The sequence below is a fragment of the Cherax quadricarinatus genome, chromosome 34 (assembly GCF_038502225.1).
Source record: "Cherax quadricarinatus isolate ZL_2023a chromosome 34, ASM3850222v1, whole genome shotgun sequence".
Lineage (NCBI taxonomy): Eukaryota > Metazoa > Arthropoda > Malacostraca > Decapoda > Parastacidae > Cherax > Cherax quadricarinatus.
The window spans coordinates 11,126,482-11,148,527 of record NC_091325.1 but is presented as its reverse complement, the minus strand read 5'-3'; the positions used below and the strand labels follow the sequence as shown (position 1 = coordinate 11,148,527).

At 40.1% G+C, this 22,046-nt stretch overlaps 1 protein-coding gene across 10 annotated transcripts in view; it reads left to right on the top strand.

Annotated features, from left to right (window-relative positions):
• The window catches only part of pdm3 (pou domain motif 3), a 1,342,109-nt gene that overhangs the window by 1,231,640 nt on the left and 88,423 nt on the right, over positions 1-22,046 (top strand). For 9 of the 10 annotated variants that reach the window (XM_070091164.1, XM_053783632.2, XM_053783635.2 and 6 more), the window contains one exon: positions 14,299-14,337. The exons of the other annotated variant lie outside the window; for it this stretch is intronic. In XM_070091164.1, coding sequence (XP_069947265.1) covers positions 14,299-14,337 — 39 coding nt within the window. The remainder of the gene's footprint in view (positions 1-14,298; positions 14,338-22,046) is intronic. 10 annotated transcript variants of the gene reach the window in all.

The window sequence follows — 22,046 nt, the reverse complement described above, 5'->3', positions numbered from 1 at the left end:
GCTGAGATGCCAGAGCGAGAGCGTCTTGTATAGCAGACTCCTCTCTTGAGATGCTGGCGGAAGATGGAGGAAGCTTGTTGCCGTGGTGGTTTGCAGAGCTCTTGGTGGAACTGTTTGTCATAATGACTTGTTTGTGATGGTGGATTTGTGAAGCTAGTGCTGATTTGCGTAGCTAGTGCTGATTTGTGTAGCTAGTGCTGATTTGTGGAGCTAGTAGTGAATTGTGGAGTTTATGGTGATTTGTGTAGCTATTGTAGGCAGTGTTTATGATACGAGTTTTTGTGTTTGTGATAGCAGTAATGGTGGTGGTGGCTTGCGATGATATTAGTGATTTGATATCTTGTGGTGGTAGTGATTTGTGATAAATGTGATTCCCCCATCTCTCTCTCTCTCTCTCTCTCTCTCTCTCTCTCTCTCTCTCTCTCTCTCTCTCTCTCTCTCTCTCTCTCTCTCTCTCTCTCTCTCTCTCTCTCTCTCTCTCTCTCCCTCTCTCTCTCTCCCCATCATTAGTGGCAAATATCTAATACGTGTTTTCCCTAATTGTCAGTTAGAGAAAAAAAAAACACACTGCGCCGTAAACTTGTTGCTTAGCGTGGCCCTAAAATGTTTGTGTTTTTGTTGTCCATTTTTTTGTTACGTCTCTGTGATGTCATCGTTGGCTGTCGTCGCTGTTGGGATTGTTGTTATTGTTGTTGCATTTGTGGTTGTGGCTGTTGTTATTGTCACTGGTAATGGTGGTACTGGAACAGTATTTACGGGAGTGGTGATGGTTGCTGATATGGGTGTTGACATGACTATGGTTACCTGTTTCTGTTAAAAACAACATTATAAGCATTATGCTCGCTCGCTTAACAATAACAGTGTAAATAGCAGCATGATTATACTGTTCTCTGGCTAATCAGTGTATGCATAAAGCTCCACATAATACCAGGCGAATTTTTCGATACATTATTAACCTGAAACTAGGCTATATACTTTATCTATTAAAACCAGGTGGCCGACAGTCAACAAACACACACACGAAAAAACATTTTTACATATAATATTGATAGAAAATAATAATGAGAAATTAAATGTCATGATTCCTGTAATTAGTTAGCCTAGTAAACCATTTTGGTAATTAAAATCTACACCGCTTGTTAGACCCCCAACAGGTGCTAATTATTGCCTTGTTAGATACTACCTGGTAGTTAGGTAAGTAGTTAGGTATTTGGTACTCAGGTGTAATTAGGCACTAACTCATCTTTGTTCATATTATTCTTGTGGATTGTTTATAATTAGTAATTTTCTTTAATTAGTGAAATCTCATTATTTTATTTTGTTTTGCAATAAAATGTATGCCAGCACATTCATTTATTTCTTCTTCTTCTTCTTCTTCTTCTTCTTCTTCTTCTTATTATTATTATTATTATTATTATTATTATTATTATTATTATTATTATTATTATTATTATTATTATATTTTTAATATATTTATTATTATTTTATATTCACGGGAAGTACTAAACCAGTACGGATCATACAGCGCCTTGGAAATAAGAAGAAAATAGATTTGATCCAAGGAAGCGTAGCTTAACTCTAATATCATGGATCAAGAGCTTACCAGAGCCTCAAGGAATCCCCTACGGGGTCGTTGTCTCAGAATTAAAGGCTTCTTAAACCCCTTAACAACCCCTTCAAGGGATGGGCTTCGGTGATACTGGGGAGTGGCTTTTGATCCAGGGAGTTGAAACTACTCTATCCTTCCTCGGATCATATCTGATTATCAGCGTTCGCTAGGAGCTCAACGGCCCCTACGGGTTTTGCGCTTCCCCTGTGAATGTAGTTATCAACACTTCCTATAATTCCTCTATCACAGTCTTAACACAAGCTATAATTCCTCTATCATAGTCTTAACACAAGCTATAATTCCTCTATCATAGTTTTAACACAAACTATAATTCCTCTGTCATGGTCTTAACACAAACTATAATTCCTCTATCATAGTTTTAACACAAACTATAATTCCTCTATCATGGTCTTAACACAATCTATAATTCCTCTTTCATAGTCTTAACACAAACTATAATTCCTCTATCATAGTTTTAACACAAACTATAATTCCTCTATCATGGTCTTAACACAAACTATAATTCCTCAATCATAGACCTATCACAGGCTATATTTCTAACACTGACACATAACACATGAGAAATTATAACACCTTAAGACACATGGCTCATCATGAAACATTTTCGTGACAATATTATGACACATTAACACATCGTCATGACACCTGATTATGATTCATTACTGTGACAAATGACATTAACACATTACGACACATTGTGACAAATGTCATATTATTGTGACACATGATACATTATTTGTCCCCCACAGACTGTCATCTTCATTTCTATAGATAACAACATTATATTTTTTGCTTCTGAATCACCAGTTCGAAATGATGCTCAACGAAGTTTAGGTCTTTTGTGGTCCATTATCAAACCGCAAGTATCATAATGGTTCAGTACGAAACTAAACGTCTAGTTTAGTGCCTGATTTGTGCCCTGGTTTGAATTGTTTCTGCCACCGTGTTGTAGCTTTTATTTTTTTATTATTGGATCTAAAATAGCATAAGGCTAACAATAGTGGAGAACAAACTTTTATTGGGACTACGTTTCGCTCTGTGTCGAGCTATTTCGAATCATGAATAGAATTTATCTGTTAGATTAGCGAAAGATTGTCCCAGTGGAAGGTTGTGAAATCTGTCGTATGTTCTTCAGTACAGTTTCTCTATTTGGTTTTAACTCGCTATTTCAAATACACATACACGCCCACACACACACACACACACACACACACACTCACACACACACACACACACACACACACACACACACACACCCACACACACACACCCACACACACACACACACACCCACACACACACACCCACACGTAGCGATCAGTGAAGAGGCGGGGCCAGGAGCTCGGACTCGACCCCCGCAACCTCAACTAGGTGAGTACACACACACACACACACACACACACACTTACCACTTAACCTACACGCTCCCTCATTCCACTCCATTGACTTCGCCAATACTTCCATACATACGCAACACTCACCTCCTCTTGGCTTCCACACTCTGCTATCCCTTGGCTTCACCACACCCTCCGTCCACCCTTCCAGTCGACTAGCCTTGGCGACAACCCTCCCAACTCTATTGTAAGACAATGACCACTTTCCCCCTCATCCCTCTATCTCTCTCCCCTCTCCCTCCTTTCTCACCCTCTCACTCCGGCTCTCCTCTTCCCTCTAATCTCTCTCTCTCACTCTCCCTTCTCTCACCCTCTTCTCTCTCCCCTCTCCTTTCTATCCCCTTTTCTGATTACACACACACATACACACACACACTCTCTCTCTCTCTCTCTCTCTCTCTCTCTCTCTCTCTCTCTCTCTCTCTCTCTCTCTCGGCACTGTACATCTTGCAGCTGCTGTAGGACGCGCATATCCTGTAGGATCTCCAGTATTAACGAAAGGTGGCAGTGCCTAGAGAATTTCGTAGTACTTCGACTTTTTTTTCTACTCAGTAATCTCAGACTGACTAGGACTCCATAGAACTTAGGATTCCATAGGACTTAGAACTCCAGAGGACTTCGTAGGACTTGCAACTCGCATGCTTCTCCAACAAGGGGGATTTTTTCCCCCCGTGTTCAGCCTGTTCACCAGCTCTTGTAGCGTGAGATCGCGGCTTTCAGACTTTCCTCCATTTCCGACAGCAACGAATTGACCGAATGGGAAAGACCATTATATGGAGATAAAACGAGGGTTAGCCAGAAAGAGCCATAGTATGCTATAGTCAGGGCTAGCCAAAGACAGTCAGGGCTAGCGAGAGAGGGCCAGGGCTAGCCTGAGAAAGCCAGGGCTAGCCACAGCACTAGCGCTCTAAAGTGAGTTAGCGCTAGGGTAAGTCAAAAAGAACCAGAGTAAGCTACAGAGTACCAGAATGAGCCAGAGATCACTAGGGTGAGCTATAGATCACCAGGGTGAGCTATAGAGCCAGGAAGTGCTAGGAATAGCGGTGAATTATAGGCGCTAGGCGGAGTCAAATAGCGGCCAGAGTGAGTCAGAGAGTGTAAAGATGTGTCAAAGAGTGGATGATCTTGTCAGAGAGCTCCAGGGAATGTCAAAAAAGCACCAGGAAGTGTAGAAGAGCGCCAGGAAGTGTCAGAGAGCGCCAGGTTGAGCTAGTGAGGGTAAAGGTGTATCTAAGAGTGGAAGTGTTTGGTTAAGCCAGAGAGCTCACTCTAAGATGCACTGCTAAAGCAACAGAGAGCATAGTATCGGCGAAGAACTAGTAAAACAAAGAAACAAAAAAGTAGACTGACGCTTTAGAATGCATCATGACTCGTAAGAACGCATAATACGGAAAAACATACAAATTAACAATAAAAATAAAGAGTGAAACTTACGAACAACTTATGACGTGAAATAGCGCAACATAATGCATTTACATGCCTAGTGTCGCTAGCACACAACATTAGAACAAATATAGGATATAAGAGGTACAAAATCGTGACTGGAACAATGCACACAACCTGCACATAAGAGATTCAAACTTATGACGACGTTTCGGCCCGACTTGGACCATTAACTAGTCAATAACTAGATTAATGCACCAAAAGGCATTAGATCACATGATAATGCAAGTGATAGTGCCCCACATAGTACTAGAACACATTCTAAAGCATTTGAGAGTATATATGCTCTCAGTCCTTAATGTCCGTAAGGTAATAAATTGCAAACTAATTCTTTACATTTTAACACATATTAATGCATGTGAACGCATATAAACACACATTAAGGAATTTGAAATCAATTAAACACAAAGAAGCAACATTCATTTTAACGAGGACTCACTGTATTAATATAAGATTGCCCTTTGACGTCAAAGAACAGACTTAACCAGTTAAAACGTATATAAATGTTTACTTTGAGTCAGAACTAAAGGCAACGTTTAAGAACGCACTAAAAATGCTGACGTTTAAACAGCATCATAGGAAAACTATTTTTTATTGAAGAAAAGACAACGTTTTGCTCTATACTGATAAAGGTTTATACTGAAGGCTGTCCCACTAGGAGCTTGCTCCTAAAGTTGTGCCACTTCTTCGTTATTGTCGATAGTACGTCATTCGCATCTTGTTAATGGATTTATTAAACTCATAAACACAAACGAAAAGCTGCACGACGAGAAAAATATTATATTTTTATTTTCGTATGAATGAAAAACTCGTAAAGAAAATAAAACGGATTTTCTTTTTTAAGTCCAAAAAAGCGCAGCAAAAGCCAATGAAACGCATCAAAGGCGTCCATACACCTATAAAAACGCTCTGAATATGTGAAAGACGCATCACAGCTTCAACATGTAAAGAAGAGCACAGAGACGGATCCAGTCCTTGTTGGTGTTATAGTATTAACATCTGTGGTAATTATATGTACGTGGAACAATCGAATAATAATATTTGTTGACTTTATGGAGAAACAGCAAGCCTGTAGAGTTTTCAGAGCGCCTGGGTGATGGAAGGTTTGATTCAGAGTGAAAGGTTATTTCTAATTCCGTTGATCAACGGGGGGCCTTCAACACCAAGTCACCGATGAATGATAGAATGACTGAAGAACTCCTTCGATAGTTCCAAGATCATACAAAAACTAGCAAGGGACTCGCGTAAACGCTAATGGATTCACTAATACACTTTCTACACTCCTACATACATTAGGACACGCACACACATACATACAAAAGCAGGATAACTATCTATCGACAATTGCCTGTGACAACTAGTAATTACAAGGAAAACACTGGATTCGGCAAGTAGTCACCTCCGACCTGACTAACAAAGCCTTGATGAGTTAACCGGCAAACTTGGCTAGCTAGCTGTTATTCCAACTATGTAACAGTCAAATGGAACAAGGTAGTAGCAAGCTGCTGTTGTGCTAAATTAAAAAAAAAATGATCATCGTAGGAAGGAACGAGCCCCCAGTACTCCATGTGCTGAATGATCCAGACGGGTTTAGCCGTCCCTGGGAAGAAAACGGGACATGACAAAATTATTAAAGCAATCGCTGAGATACCACAGTGTTATTAAAGAGTCGCAAAACCATCATGAACACAGGTATTATGAGACACGCAAGAGACAGCACAGAAATGCAGAAAAAAAGAATCGTGAGAACGTCGACGCGAAATGAGAGAGAATTCATTGAGCTCATCAGGACTGAAGTGAGGAAGCGTAATGATGACATTCCTGTGTAAACTGTCAGCGTTGTTGCCTATCTATCAATCTGCGTAAGTGCTCACTTGGTGGCACTCATTATTGTGTGTTTAATATTCCTTGAGAGAGAGAGAGAGAGAGAGAGAGAGAGAGAGAGAGAGAGAGAGAGAGAGAGAGAGAGAGAGAGAGAGAGAGAGAGAGGCATACAAATGGGTATCAGCAAAATAAACTTATATGGTGTTTGGTGAATTTGTGAGAAATGTAAGGAAAATCCATCGATAAGACAGAAGAGTGACGAAATGAAGGAGATAGAAGATGAAAAAGAGAAAAGCGAGGAATGGATTAGTGGGAAGAAATATTCGTTTCCAAAGTATTTAGAAACACGAAGACAGTGGGTATGGAAAGGTAAGCGCTCAAATGGCAGCACAGTCTAACAGTCTACTTTTAAGTGCTTACTTGGTGGTGCTCATTATCTTGTGATTAATATTCCTTGAGGGAGGAAGAGGGGGAGAAAGAGAAAGAAAGAGTGACGGATATCAGGATACGAAAGGTATATGATGTGTTGGTGACTGAGGGTACAGGAGTGTAAGGAAAATGTAGATAGAAGACTGGAGTGTATGACAACAGAGACACTGAGAACGAAGAAATTGAGAACAGACTGGTGGAAAGGGATATCGACAGTCATAGACTGTAGACCGGATAAGGAAAGACAGAAGCCGAAGGATTCGCTGCTTGGAAAAAAGGAAGGTAAAAGTCTGGAGATCTGTCACATAGTGTAAAGTGTATCAACAGAGGCAAAAACCTTTAAGTAGCGCCTCTACACAGTGGATGGAATATCGAGCTTCTACCACTCCTTGTGATAAATGAACCACACGGGTTTAGCTCTAATCATTAAAAAACATAATATATAGAAATAAAGAACCACCCATTAGAACTTTAGACTGGAGACTGATCAGTAGTTAAACCCTTTAAAAAACAGTTCAGACAAACCAAATTAGAAAATGTCAAATTCTTAATAAAATATTTAAAATTCTGAAATTGTATCAACATTCAGCAACAGCTTAATGATGTGATCTTATTCTATGACTTGAATAAACGATTTCATTGTTAATGTTAAGATGTCTGAAATTTTGAGATTAAATGAAAATATTGCATGAAGCATAATCTACGTAATGACCGTAATATACATAAAACAATTATACCCAATGGAACCTACTGGAAGATCATTTAGTGCAAAATAAACTAGGTTCACAAGCAACAATTTAAAAAAAAGATATAACAGAACTGGAGACATAGCAGTATAAACCAAAGGAGTGGAAGCGTGGAAAAGTGTAAACAAAGAGAGACATATAAGGATGAGTAGTAGATAGCGGAGAGAATGGAAAGCATCTAGCAAAGGTGTGAAATGAAGGAAAGAAATGTGTAGAAAAAGTATAAGAAGAGAGAGAGAGAGAGAGAGAGAGAGAGGGTATGAAAGTTGTAAGCAAGGCAGGGGCTGTGGAAATGCATTTCTGATATAGATCTTTCAGAAATCAAAGGACATTTACTGCACACTGTACACGCCCATCCAAACACATAAAAAGGAATATAATATTTTTTTCCTTATAAACTGACACTAGTAAACTTAGCTTTTGAATTGTTTAACATGGCAAAAAAATAAGATTGAAACAAAATCTATTCCAGTTCATTTTATTTTTAAAATGAATTGAAATCAGACATGATTTTTTTAATATTAAAATATAGATAGAATTATCTAAAAACGACTGGAAATCATGAGCATTATGAATAAGAGGAAATCCAACAAAGCGAGTCTAACTGAAACAAAAAAACCAAAATATATTATAAATAAGGCAGAATTTAATGGAAAGCATCAGGCGTGAAAAAGAAGCAGAATAAAAAAAAAAAACGGAGGTAGATGTGCAATATTAACAAAAGCAACTCTACAAGTTACAGAAATTCAAGACTGAAACACAAATATTTTCGATATATTAATAATAGAAATCCAAGCAAAGATGAAAATTCGTAATAATGAACGCATACAACCCACCAGGGGCTCTGATGGTAGGTGCCTTGAGGCAGTGTGGAACTCAAGATCCAAGGAATTGAATTTATGTTCCCGTCCTTGAAATGAATGGGCAGATTGCATTAATGAATACATCATTAAATCTTTCGATTGTCTGCCTCACGAAAATCCAATCTGAAAAGAGCAGATATAATAGGGAAAGTATTGCAAAGTGCGAAAAATTTTATTTGAATAGAAATATGCGAACAGTGATGAGATAATTGTCATGAGAAAATTTCTCCAGCAGTCTGTCACAAGGATAGATTCTTGGCTCAATGATATTTCTAACTTATATAAATTATTTACCAGAACGAAAAGAAAAGTATGCGAATATTTTTGGCGGATTATGTACAGATCCATTGAAAAATAAGTAATGAAAATTACTTTAAATCTCTATAAGAAGAAATAGATAAGTTGAGCAAACAGAGTAAAAGATGAATAATAAATACAGTGAGAACACACCACACGAAAATAGATTGAGAAATAACTCACTGCAGCGTCAGGCATAGGAGTCGTATGCAAAATATTTTCCTTTGAAGATCATGCAAATGAGAGCGTCAGAAACTCAGGTGGAACACTGACCAACTTAGAAAGCGCTATCAGTTATGTGTTGTTGAGAAAATGCTAAATGAGCTATTCATTTGTATTTTAGGACATAATCTGAATATGCTGTCATGTTATCATGTCCTCATTTCAAAAATCGTGTAGATAAGATGGAAAAATCCAAGACAAACTGGAAAATAGTTACCTAAACTCAAATCCTTGAGTTAGGATGAGTGGCTGATATCACTAAAAATGTTTTTGTTGTCTGACACTACATAAAGATGCGACATAGCTACATATAAGGATATAATAACAACACTGCGACTAGCCAAGGACTCGAACCCATACTGCTTTAACCTGCCTCATGGTGTGCGAAAACTCATGACGCCCTAATCCACCGGACCATACAATCCATACTAGGGTTGTATGGTCCAGAGGATTAGGGCGTCATGAGTTTTCGCCCACCATGAGGCAGGCCAAAGCAGCATGGATTCGAGTCCTTGGCTAGTCGCAGTGTTGTTATTGATCAATACCACTCGTTCGTGGGCACAATAATATAAGGATATAAATAATTCTAAAGAGAACAAATTCTTTGATGCATGGACAGGAGGAATATGAGGCCAAAGTTTAAACTGAGGAAAAAATGCAGAAAAGCTATCAGAAAATACACAGAGTTTTAGAATAACGAACTGGAATGGAAGTACTATAATGACTGGAAATTAAAAAACAAACATACATGATAGATAACACTTAAACATAGTGTATTTTCAAATGCATAGTCACAAAGCATTAGTCCAATAGGCCAGCGAATGCTGAACCAGTTACGGGTCATCATTTGACAAGGACCTGTTTCAGAAGACACTTGCCCTCTTACCTGACAAATAAGCAGCCTCTTGCCTGGTACTTACACCTGATCTAGCTTGAAACGAATGAAAGTTCAAGGTTTGCAATAAGACTGGTCTCGCAGCAGATTTTTTTTTTCAACATTGGCCATTTTCCACAGAAGTAGGATGACCTAAGAGAAGAAAAATATTTACTATCATTCTTAAGCTATTTTTCAGAAGCACATAGGCACCAAAATAGAATGGCAACATCTCCACTTAACTTTCACTGTACTTACCATCTCTAAATGTTAAGTCCAAGTAATAGGTTTTTTTAATGACCTAAATTCCACGAGTTGCTTGCCTTTACGTACATCGATCATGTTCATATATGCTTCAAGTTCTACTTCGTACCCTTCTTCCAATCCCTCCTTTCGCCAAAATTCCGCGCTTAAGAACCTTTTAACGACATTTCGGTCTGTCCTTGACACTTGTCACATCCATTGAGTACCGAAATGCCGTCATAAGGTTCTTCTCCTATGTATGGGTTTTTAGTGAACTATTCCAACCACGGTGTTGTGATTTTTTATTCTCATCTCTTCCCTAGCTGTCCCCTACATCGACCACAGATTTATTCACCCTCTTTATCAACCTATCTTTATACATCTTTTCTAAATGGCCAAGCCATTTCAACAACACCCTTCCCGCTCAGCATATCATACCTTTCGTGCTATGAGCAGCATCGTCTAATTTCTTAAGTCTTGTTCTCTCTATAATATTCACACCCCACATGGATTTCAGATACGAAATCACTGCCATTTTTACTCTCCCCTCTTGTTCTTCACTCCTTGCCTTCACATGCGCACACGAGGGCGCGTGCGAATGACTATAGAGTTCATCCACCTTAGTAACGAAAAGAACGTGGAAGACTAGTTTCAACGTCTAACAAAGACGAGCGGAAACCAAGGCTAACGTCTTGACCCGCGTGATACGTCTTAATGCAATCAGACGGGGTAAGGGTGGTCGGGAGATGGGGTTGGGACACGGGGGTTGGGGTAGGGGAGAAGGGGTATCTGGAGTTAGGGTAAGGATAAGGGAGTAAGAAGGGAGTAGGGAGATGAGGGTGGGGAGAAGACGGGGTAGTAAGAAGAGGGTTTAGGGAGAAGGAGGGGTTTGACGACAGAGCCAGGAGCGTATTAATGAGTGCTATGCTCTACATAAACAATTAGCATAGTAATACGCTGGACTTTTTTTTTTTACCGATCCCGTTCCAAGTGAACGATGAATCTTTAACGTTGAGAAGTGAGCAAACACGCACATTAGATCGTCATTAGTGTTATAAACACTTGCGAGCCATATTGGGGTTCTAAGTCGCACAATGTGGCTCTTAAAGGAATGGTTGCTGCCCTCTTCTCCTACTGAATAAAATAATAATTAGAAGTTTGGTCCCTGAGAGATTTTCATTTCTCACGAAATCGTAATGACACGATTGCAAACAAACCGTACTACGGGCGGGGTTAGAACCCGCGATCAGAGAGTCTCAAAACTCCAGACCTTCGCGTTAGTCACGGGGCCAGCTCGAGTCCGTCACTGCCACGCTAGCTGGAGACTCGTCTGTAAAAACTTGTATTTGTGATCAGTGGTGCCTATGCTAACCTTCCTATGGTGTATAAATATACCTAGCTGGATGAATCTTATTGTGGCTAGCTGGGCCCAGTGGCTAACGCGACGGTCTGGAGTTTTGAGACTCTGATCGTGGGTTCTAACCCCGTCCGTGGTATGGTTAGAGTTTCATTTGTTTGCAGATGGGTGTTGTTGGTGCTTTAGTAGTTCCTTGGTGAAATTTCTTTTACAACGTTGAATTTACAGGCTAAGAGCTGTTATTCCACCTTAGTTCATATCAAAGCCAAAAACTAAGTATACTACCACCCGGAGATTCAACCCACATTTATCTGCCAGCGTAGGTGTACATATTTACCACTAGGTAAACAGGGGGAACAAATTAGGTAACTGAACACGAGTGCCTCACACACTGCCACACATTGGGCTGAAATTTAAGAAAAGGCCACAGAGGATCCTATGAACAATAGGTAAGAGTTATTTAAAAATACTAACAAGAGCTATTAGAGATAAGTGGATAAAGTACCTGGGGTGGCAGAAATATGCCGGCAAACAAAAGCTTCTGTTTTCATACAACAAATTCTTATTCTGTGATACAAGTCATGCTTGTTACACTGTTTTTCGCAAGGTGGGAGGATTACCCATATACAATGATGGCTCCATTCAAAGAGAGTGCCTTGGTTATGGTCAAGTGGCTCGTGATCTAATTACCTCAAATTACCTAGAGGCTGTATGACACCTTCGGATTTAGTGCATATCAGAGAGGTTCTGAGATGCTGGTCTCAGGATCCAACAAACCTAACATGACAGCCTCCCATTCCCCTAGCACCTGCTTGACCGTTACTGGTTTTACGCTTCCCCATGAATGTAATAATAATAATAATAATAATAATAATAATAATAATAATAATAATAATAATAATGATAATAATAATATAGTAATCGATTAATATAATGCAGTGATAATTGCTAATGTTAATGGTTTGGCCACTATTGGTATTAATATGCAACCTGTTCATTAGTTGCAGGTTACGCATGTTACGCTGATGACTTGATGCGTTTGTGGCTTGTTAATGGGGGTTACGCACGTTACGCTGATGGATGTTGGTGATGATACGCTAGTGATTCATTCATGACGGTTACCCATATTATACTGATGACTAGGCGCTGTTGCGTTAGTGGTTGGTTTGTGAGGTTGTGAATGTTACTCTGAGGACTCCCCTCAGGGAAGGTTCCTTGATGTTGGTGAGGGGCTCTTGATTTAGGGAATTGGATCTGTGCTCCAGTTCCCCAAATTAAGCCTGAATGCCTTCCACATCCCCCCCCCAGGCGCTGTATAATCCTCCGGGTTTAGCGCTTCCCCCTTGATTATAATAATAATAATACTCTGAGGACTTGATGAGTTTGTTGTTGCTGTTGTTGGTGTTGTTGTTGTTGTTGTTGTTGTTGTTGTTGTTGTGTGTGTGTGTGTGTGTGTGTGTGTGTGTGTGTGTGTGTGTGTGTGTGTGTGTGTGTGTGTGTGTGTGTGTGTCAAGTGGAGGAAGAGGGACGGGGGTGAAGATTACTCATCAAATCCTGCACCGAACATATACATTCTTCGAAAGCATATTAACGAGTGAATGAAATTTCGTGACATTAAAAAAAAAAGTTACAATGTTCTTCTTAATTTGGTGTGGGAGTACCTCTGTATATTGTTCCTACAGTGTTACCTGACGTTGTCTCAAGTACTCATGAGAAACCCGCACTTAGCAGAGGAATCTTATGACGACGTTTCGGTCCCTCCTGAACATAAATGTTGCAACAATCGTAACTTGGAAATTGTTCAGGACGGACTTAAATATCGCCAAAAGGTTTCTTTTCTAAATGGTAGTTTTTGGGGTATTGTTCCAGCCATGGTATTATGAGTTTATTCTTCTCATGAACTCATTTTGTTCATCCCTTCAAAGAGGATGGGGATCAAAAAGGGCTGTGGATGACATTAGGTTGATAAAGGGATCTTGATTCAAAGAACTGGAGCTACCCTCTCTTTCCTTGGATCAATCTTAATACCCTTCCCTCTTCCATTCCTCACGCGCTGTATGAACCCAATGGGTCTATCGCTTCCCCTGTGATAAATCATTATATTTCCTTTACTAGATATATTAAACACTTCCCTTTAGCTCCTTATTTTCTCAAAAGTACATAAATCAAAATAAATTTGCTCCTCTGAGGAAATTTTAGCGTATTTGCAGATAATTTATTTAACGCGAGAGTCACTGTTTACTATATACTGGTGCACAGAAGTTAAATTTTAGATCTTTTTGTATGTATTATAGTAGATCTTGACCTTGTCCTTTCTAAAATATTTAAAAAATAAAGCATTTTAGTTTGTTTTAGTACAAATATTACAGTTGTGTAGAGTGTTGATATAATATATTAGAATGTCAGTGTTATGCCTTGTTCATATTATTTTTCTCCACCCTTCGTCCTCTGCCCTTTCTCCCTTTTCTTCTTTCCATTCATACACTTCCTCTCTACTTTTTCCCCTACATCTCTCCCTCTTCTCCTTTTTCTTCTTCTACCCCTCTTTCCCTCTTATTTTCTCAATTTCCTTCCCTTCCCTCCCCATCAACTACATTCCTTCTTGCATTTTTTCCTTAATTTCTTACATCTGCTCCTCTTCTCCCTTTTCTTCTTCTTTTACCTCTTTCTTCTCCTTATCTTTCCATTGCCTTTTCTTCCCCATCATCTACTGTGTATTATTTCATGCATTTTTCATTTTTTCCTACATTTTCCCTCTTATCTCTTTCCTTCTTCTGCCACTTTATCCCTTCTCATTGTTCTAACCTTACCATTATATACATTCCTTCATGTGTTTTTAATTTTGTCCTATGTCTATTCCTATTTTATTCCCTCTCCCTTTTCTTCCCACCGTCTCCCCCTCCCCATCTTCTACATTCCTTCATGTGTTTTATATTTAAATTTTTTATTTGCGTTTCCTTTTGGCTTTTTTCGCAGTCCCGAGCTGTTGGCATTGCGTATTTTCCAGTCACAACGGTTGGTAGAGCATTTTGCGTATTGCCCCCAATTCCCCGTTTTTCTGTAGACTGTAGAGCTTCGTAATGCACCCCTTTCTCTTCTCCCAACACCCCCCCCTTCCCCTACACCATCCCTACCTCTTGTCACTCATGATACAGTTTATTTTATCATGATACAGTTTACTGTATCATATATTGGTCCCCTCCTCCCCTCTTTTTTGCAGATAATATATATTTCTGGATATTGTATCCTCTTGCTGTAGATTAATGAGCTTTTAGTGTATTTTCTATAGTCTTGCTGTATTTAATAGAGCTTAGTGAGCATTGTCCCTTACTGTAGACGGGAGAGCTTAGTAAGAATTCTCTCTCCTCTTGAAAAGCTTATTAAGTATTATCCCTTCTCTTGTAGTAGATAGGAGAGCTTAATGAGTATAACCTATAGATAGAAGAACTTAGTGGGTATTATCCCTCATCTCACTGTAGATAAGAGAACTTAGCATTGTCCCTCCTTTTACTGTACCTAAGAGAGCTTAGTATTATCCTTCTTACTGTAGATAGAAGAACTTAGTGAATATTATCTCTCTTACTGTAGATGGAAGAGCTTAGTTGAGTATTGTTCCTACAGTAACTATAGATTGAAACTTTATTGTCCTTCTGTAGGTATTAACTTTATAGTGTATTGGTTCCTTCTTGTCTTTTAACGAATGCTGAGTTTAGTGCACATTGCTGCATTATGATGCTGTAGAAGGCAGAGCTTGCTAGGTATTCAACCCTACAGTACTGTCAGAGGTGTACAATCCTGTACATTGCTGCCAGTCTTGTGTACAACAATGTATACTGCTCCCAGTGTTGTATACAGTATGTTACATTTCTGCCATTGTTGTGTACAGCTGGTAGCACTACGAATGCTATACAGTCCCCTTGACCCCTTCCCTTGGTGTTGATGTTAGCGCTCACTACTCATGCAACCCCCTCCCTTCCCCCTAAACCTTCTCTTGATAGTAGCACTTAACGTGTATTACTTTCATAGCTGGCAGAACCTATGCATTGTTGCACCCGTTGCTGTAGTTCGTAGAGCTTATTGCATATACCCATGTTACATAATTTTGAGACTTATTACACATTGGATTTGATGTTTATTATAGATTTTGACATATCCCGCTGATATAGCTGGTTAAGCTCACTGCGTATATGCCTGCTTCTATCCTTTTTAAAGCTTATTGCGTAGTGAACTGCTGCTGCACTTGTTATGGCTTATTGCATTAATCATCGCGATCGCCATGGCTTATTTCTGGTTTGGTAGATATACACTATGTGCAGAGGAAACCTTTATAGACTACGTTTCGCTCTTAACACTCAGTTATAAAGCGAAACGTTATCTGTATAGTTTTGCTCTATGCAGCGTCTTTCTGCCGCAGGGTGGAAGTAAACAGAGTACTGAATACTTGATGGATACCTAAAGGATGTTTTCCGGGGTCAACGCCCCGCACTATGGTCCCAGACCAGGCCTTCTGGTGTATCAAGGTCTGATCAACCAGAGTGTTACTGCTGGCTGCATGTAGTTCAACGTATGAGCCACAGCCCTGCTGATCAGGAATCAGCAAGAGGTCTATCTGCTGGTAATTCCTCTGGATGACAGCAAGAGGCCTGTCTGCTGGTAATCCCTCTGGATGACAGCAAGAGGCCTGTCTGCTGGTAATCCCTCTGGATGACAGCAAGAGGCCTATCTGCTGGTAATCCCTCTGGATGACAGCAAGAGGCCTGCCTGCTGGTAATCCCTCTGTATGACAGCAAGAGGCCTGTCTGCTGGTAATCCCTCTGGATGACAGCAAGAGGTCTGTTTCCTGGTAATCTCAGACAAAAGTAAAATAAAAGGCACACACTGCAAAATAAACTTTTACTGAGACCACATTTCGCTCTGTTTAAATACTGAGCAGATCGAAACACTGTCCTAATAAAAGTTTTATAAAAACAGTGTTATGATATACCGACACAAAGGTCAAAGAAACTCAAATGCAAACCATACCACGGGCGGGGATAGAACCCGCGATCAGAGAGTCTTAAAACTCCAGACCGTCGCGTTAGCCAGTGGGCCAGCTAGCCGCAATAAGATTCATCCAGTGGGTAACGCGACGGTCTGGAGTTTTGAGACTGATCGCGGGTTCTATCCCCACCCGTGGTATGGTTTGTTTGCAATCGTGTCAACACAAATACATTTAACCTGACGACGTTTCGCCAACGCTGTGGGTTTTTTTATCAAGTTACAAACGCCATAAAACCCACTGTGTGAGCGAAACGTCGTCTAAAGTACTGTAAATTGTGCCTCATTATTTTAACAAAGTGAGTTTTATGAAGTCTATCATACTTATCGGCAACTTATGCCGTGTGAAGGGTTCTCGGTCCAAGGAACTGAAGCTGTCCTCTTCTTCCTTGGATCAAGCCCGATTACCGTTAATTCCTTAAGGGTTGTGTGACTCCTACGGGTTTGGCGGTTTCTTAAGAATTCAATAAAAATCACTGAATTTATGAAGAGCTTCTGTTGTCATCCCGAATTCCCGTTTGTATACCGTTGTCATAACTCGGTACCCGTTTTCTTACTGTTGTTTCTTTTTTTCTTTATTACTGTTTATGTATTCAATTTTAATTTCTTCTTTAATTATAATGTTTATTTCTTTTTCTTTTCGCTGGTCTTTATTTTCTTTCTTTTTCTTCGATGATTCTCTTTATTACTCTTTCATTCCAATACTTTACTTTATTCTTGTTTCTCCCCGGTGGTTGTCTTTATTCGTCTTTCTCCCCAGTGGTAGTCTTTATTCGTCTTTCTCCCCAGTGGTAGTCTTTATTCGTCTTTCTCCCCAGTGGTAGTAATTATTGTTCTTTCCCCCCAGTAGTAATTTTAATTCTTCTTTTTCCCCAGTGGCAGCCTCTATTCTTCTTTCTTCCCAGTGGTAGCCTTTATTTATCGTTCTTCACTGTTTTTCTGTTCTTCATTTTTTCCAGTGGTGCACTTTATCTTTATTCCCAGTGGTACACTTTATTTATCTTTATCCCAGAGGTACTTTATCTTTATTCCCAGTGGTACACTTTATTTATCTTTATCCCAGAGGCACTTTATCTTTATTCCCAGTGGTACACTTTATTTATCTTTATCCCAGAGGCACTTTATCTTTATTCCCAGTGGTACACTTTATTTATCTTTATCCCAGAGGCACTTTATCTTTATTCCCAGTGGTACACTTTATTTATCTTGATCCCCAGTGGTGCACTTTATTTATCTTTATCCCCAGTGATGCACGTTATTTATCCTTCACCCCAGTGGTACACTTTATCTTTTTCCCCGATGGTGTACTTTGTTGCTCTTTAATGGTGCACTTTATTTATCTCCCGAGTGGTGCACTTTATCTCCCCAGAGATACACTTTATTAATCTCCCCAGTGATGCACTTTATATTTCTCACCAGTTTCTCTTTCCTTCACGTTTCTCACGTTATTCGCCACTGTTCTTCCCACCTTCGTTACTCTCAACTAAAAGTTATCGTTGCTTATCGATACATACGTTTCCCCTTGCCTGTTACTCCTTCTCTTTGTCGGAAAGGCGTGTCCACTAGTATCGTAGGTGGTTCTGGGTATCGTCAGGGGCCACTGGGTATTGTCAGGTACCGCTGGGTACCGTCAGAGGCCGCTGGGTATCGTCAGATGCAGCTGGATGTCGTCAGGGGCCACTGGGTATCGTCAGGGGTAGTTGCGTATCGTCAGGGGCCGTTCGATATCGTTAGGTGAAGCTGGGTATCGTCAGGTGTCGCTGGGTATCGTCAGGCTCGTACGGGAATTAAAATTTGAGCAGCTTCATTTGAGTATCGTTAGCTGTTTATGAGTATCATAAGCTGTTTATGGGTAACGTCATTTGTTTCTGGGTTTCGTCAGTTGTTCCTGGGCATCGTTAGTTGTTCCTAGGTTATTTTTTTTTATTATCACACTGGCCGATTCCCACCAAGGCAGGGTGGCCCGAAAAAGAAAAACTTTCACCATCATTCACTCCATCACTGTCTTGCCAGAAGGGTGCTTTACACTACAGTTTTTAAACTGCAACATTAACACCCCTCCTTCAGAGTGCAGGCACTGTACTTCCCATCTCCAGGACTCAAGTCCGGCCTGCCGGTTTCCCTGAATCCCTTCATAAATGTTACTTTGCTCACACTCCAACAGCACGTCAAGTATTAAAAACCATTTGTCTCCATTCACTCCTATCAAACACGCTCACGCATGCCTGCTGGAAGTCCAAGCCCCTCGCACACAAAACCTCCTTTACCCCCTCCCTCCAACCCTTCCTAGGCCGACCCCTACCCCGCCTTCCTTCCACTACAGACTGATACACTCTTGAAGTTATTCTGTTTCGCTCCATTCTCTCTACATGTCCGAACCACCTCAACAACCCTTCCTCAGCCCTCTGGACAACAGTTTTGGTAATCCCGCACCTCCTCCTAACTTCCAAACTACGAATTCTCTGCATTATATTCACACCACACATTGCCCTCAGACATGACATCTCCACTGCCTCCAGCCTTCTCCTCGCTGCAACATTCATCACCCATGCTTCACACCCATATAAGAGCGTTGGTAAAACTATACTCTCATACATTCCCCTCTTTGCCTCCAAGGACAAAGTTCTTTGTCTCCACAGACTCCTAAGTGCACCACTCACTCTTTTTCCCTCATCAATTCTATGATTCACCTCATCTCTCATAGACCCATCCGCTGACACGTCCACTCCCAAATATCTGAATACGTTCACCTCCTCCATACTCTCTCCCTCCAATCTGATATTCAATCTTTCATCACCTAATCTTTTTGTTATCCTCATAACCTTACTCTTTCCTGTATTCACCTTTAATTTTCTTCTTTTGCACACCCTACCAAATTCATCCACCAATCTCTGCAGCTTCTCTTCAGAATCTCCCAAGAGCACAGTGTCATCAGCAAAGAGCAGCTGTGACAACTCCCACTTTGTGTGTGATTCTTTATCTTTTAACTCCACGCCTCTTGCCAAGACCCTCGCATTTACTTCTCTTACAACCCCATCTATAAATATATTAAACAACCACGGTGACATCACACATCCTTGTCTAAGGCCTACTTTTACTGGGAAAAAATTTCCCTCTTTTCTACATACTCTAACTTGAGCCTCACTATCCTCGTAAAAACTCTTCACTGCTTTCAGTAACCTACCTCCTACACCATACACTTGCAACATCTGCCACATTGCCCCCCTATCCACCCTGTCATACGCCTTTTCCAAATCCATAAATGCCACAAAGACCTCTTTAGCCTTATCTAAATACTGTTCACTTATATGTTTCACTGTAAACACCTGGTCCACACACCCCCTACCTTTCCTAAAGCCTCCTTGTTCATCTGCTATCCTATTCTCCGTCTTACTCTTAATTCTTTCAATTATAACTCTACCATACACTTTACCAGGTACACTCAACAGACTTATCCCCCTATAATTTTTGCACTCTCTTTTATCCCCATTGCCTTTATACAAAGGAACTATGCATGCTCTCTGCCAATCCCTAGGTACCTTACCCTCTTCCATACATTTATTAAATAATTGCACCAACCACTCCAGAACTATATCCCCACCTGCTTTTAACATTTCTATCTTTATCCCATCAATCCCGGCTGCCTTACCCCCTTTCATTTTACCTACTGCCTCACGAACTTCCCCCACACTCACAACTGGCTCTTCCTCACTCCTACAAGATGTTATTCCTCCTTGCCCTATACACGAAATCACAGCTTCCCTATCTTCATCAACATTTAACAATTCCTCAAAATATTCCCTCCATCTTCCCAATACCTCTAACTCTCCATTTAATAACTCTCCTCTCCTATTTTTAACTGACAAATCCATTTGTTCTCTAGGCTTCCTTAACTTGTTAATCTCACTCCAAAACTTTTTCTTATTTTCAACAAAATTTGTTGATAACATCTCACCCACTCTCTCATTTGCTCTCTTTTTACATTGCTTCACCACTCTCTTAACCTCTCTCTTTTTCTCCATATACTCTTCCCTCCTTGCATCACTTCTACTTTGTAAAAACTTCTCATATGCTAACTTTTTCTCCCTTACTACTCTCTTTACATCATCATTCCACCAATCGCTCCTCTTCCCTCCTGCACCCACTTTCCTGTAACCACAAACTTCTGCTGAACACTCTAACACTACATTTTTAAACCTACCCCATTCCTCTTCGACCCCATTGCCTATGCTCTCATTAGCCCATCTATCCTCCAATAGCTGTTTATATCTTACCCTAACTGCCTCCTCTTTTAGTTTATAAACCTTCACCTCTCTCTTCCCTGATGCTTCTATTCTCCTTGTATCCCATCTACCTTTTACTCTCAGTGTAGCTACAACTAGAAAGTGATCTGATATATCTGTGGCCCCTCTATAAACATGTACATCCTGAAGTCTACTCAACAGTCTTTTATCTACCAATACATAATCCAACAAACTACTGTCATTTCGCCCTACATCATATCGTGTATACTTGTTTATCCTCTTTTTCTTAAAATATGTATTACCTATAACTAAACCCCTTTCTATACAAAGTTCAATCAAAGGGCTCCCATTATCATTTACACCTGGCACCCCAAACTTACCTACCACACCCTCTCTAAAAGTTTCTCCTACTTTAGCATTCAGGTCCCCTACCACAATTACTCTCTCACTTGGTTCAAAGGCACCTATACATTCACTTAACATCTCCCAAAATCTCTCTCTCTCCTCTGCATTCCTCTCTTCTCCAGGTGCATACACGCTTATTATGACCCACTTCTCGCATCCAACCTTTACTTTAATCCACATAATTCTCGAATTTACACATTCATATTCTCTTTTCTCCTTCCATAACTGATCATTTAACATTACTGCTACCCCTTCCTTTGCTCTAACTCTCTCAGATACTCCAGATTTAATCCCATTTATTTCCCCCCACTGAAACTCTCCTACCCCCTTCAGCTTTGTTTCGCTTAGAGCCAGGACATCCAACTTCTTTTCATTCATAACATCAGCAATCATCTGTTTCTTGTCATCCGCACTACATCCACGCACATTTAAACAACCCAGTTTTATAAAGTTTTTCTTCTTCTCTTTTTTAGTAAATGTATACAGGAGAAGGGGTTACTAGCCCATTGCTCCCGGCATTTTAGTCGCCTCATACGACACGCATGGCTTACGGAGGAAAGATTCTTTTCCACTTCCCCATGGACAATAGAAGAAATAAAAAAGAACAAGAGCTATTTAGAATAAGGAGAAAAACCTAGATGTATGTATATATATATATGCATGTGCGTGTCTGTGAAGTGTGACCAAAGTGTAAGTAGGAGTAGCAAGATATCCCTGTTATCTAGCGTGTTTATGAGACAGAAAAAGAAAACCAGCAATCCTACCATCATGCAAAACAGTTACAGGTTTTTGTTTCACAGTCATCTGGCAGGACGGTAGTACTTCCCTGGGTGGTTGCTGTCTACCAACCTACTACCTAGGTCCTAGGTATCATCAGGTATATCTGGATATCAGTAGTTATTTATGGGTATCGCCAGCTTTTTGGGAAATCGTCAGTTATTTCTTGATATCGTCATTTGTTTACAGGTAATCGTCAGCTGTTCCTGAGTATTGTCATCTCTTTCTGGGTATCGTCATTTTTTTTGAGCATCATAAACT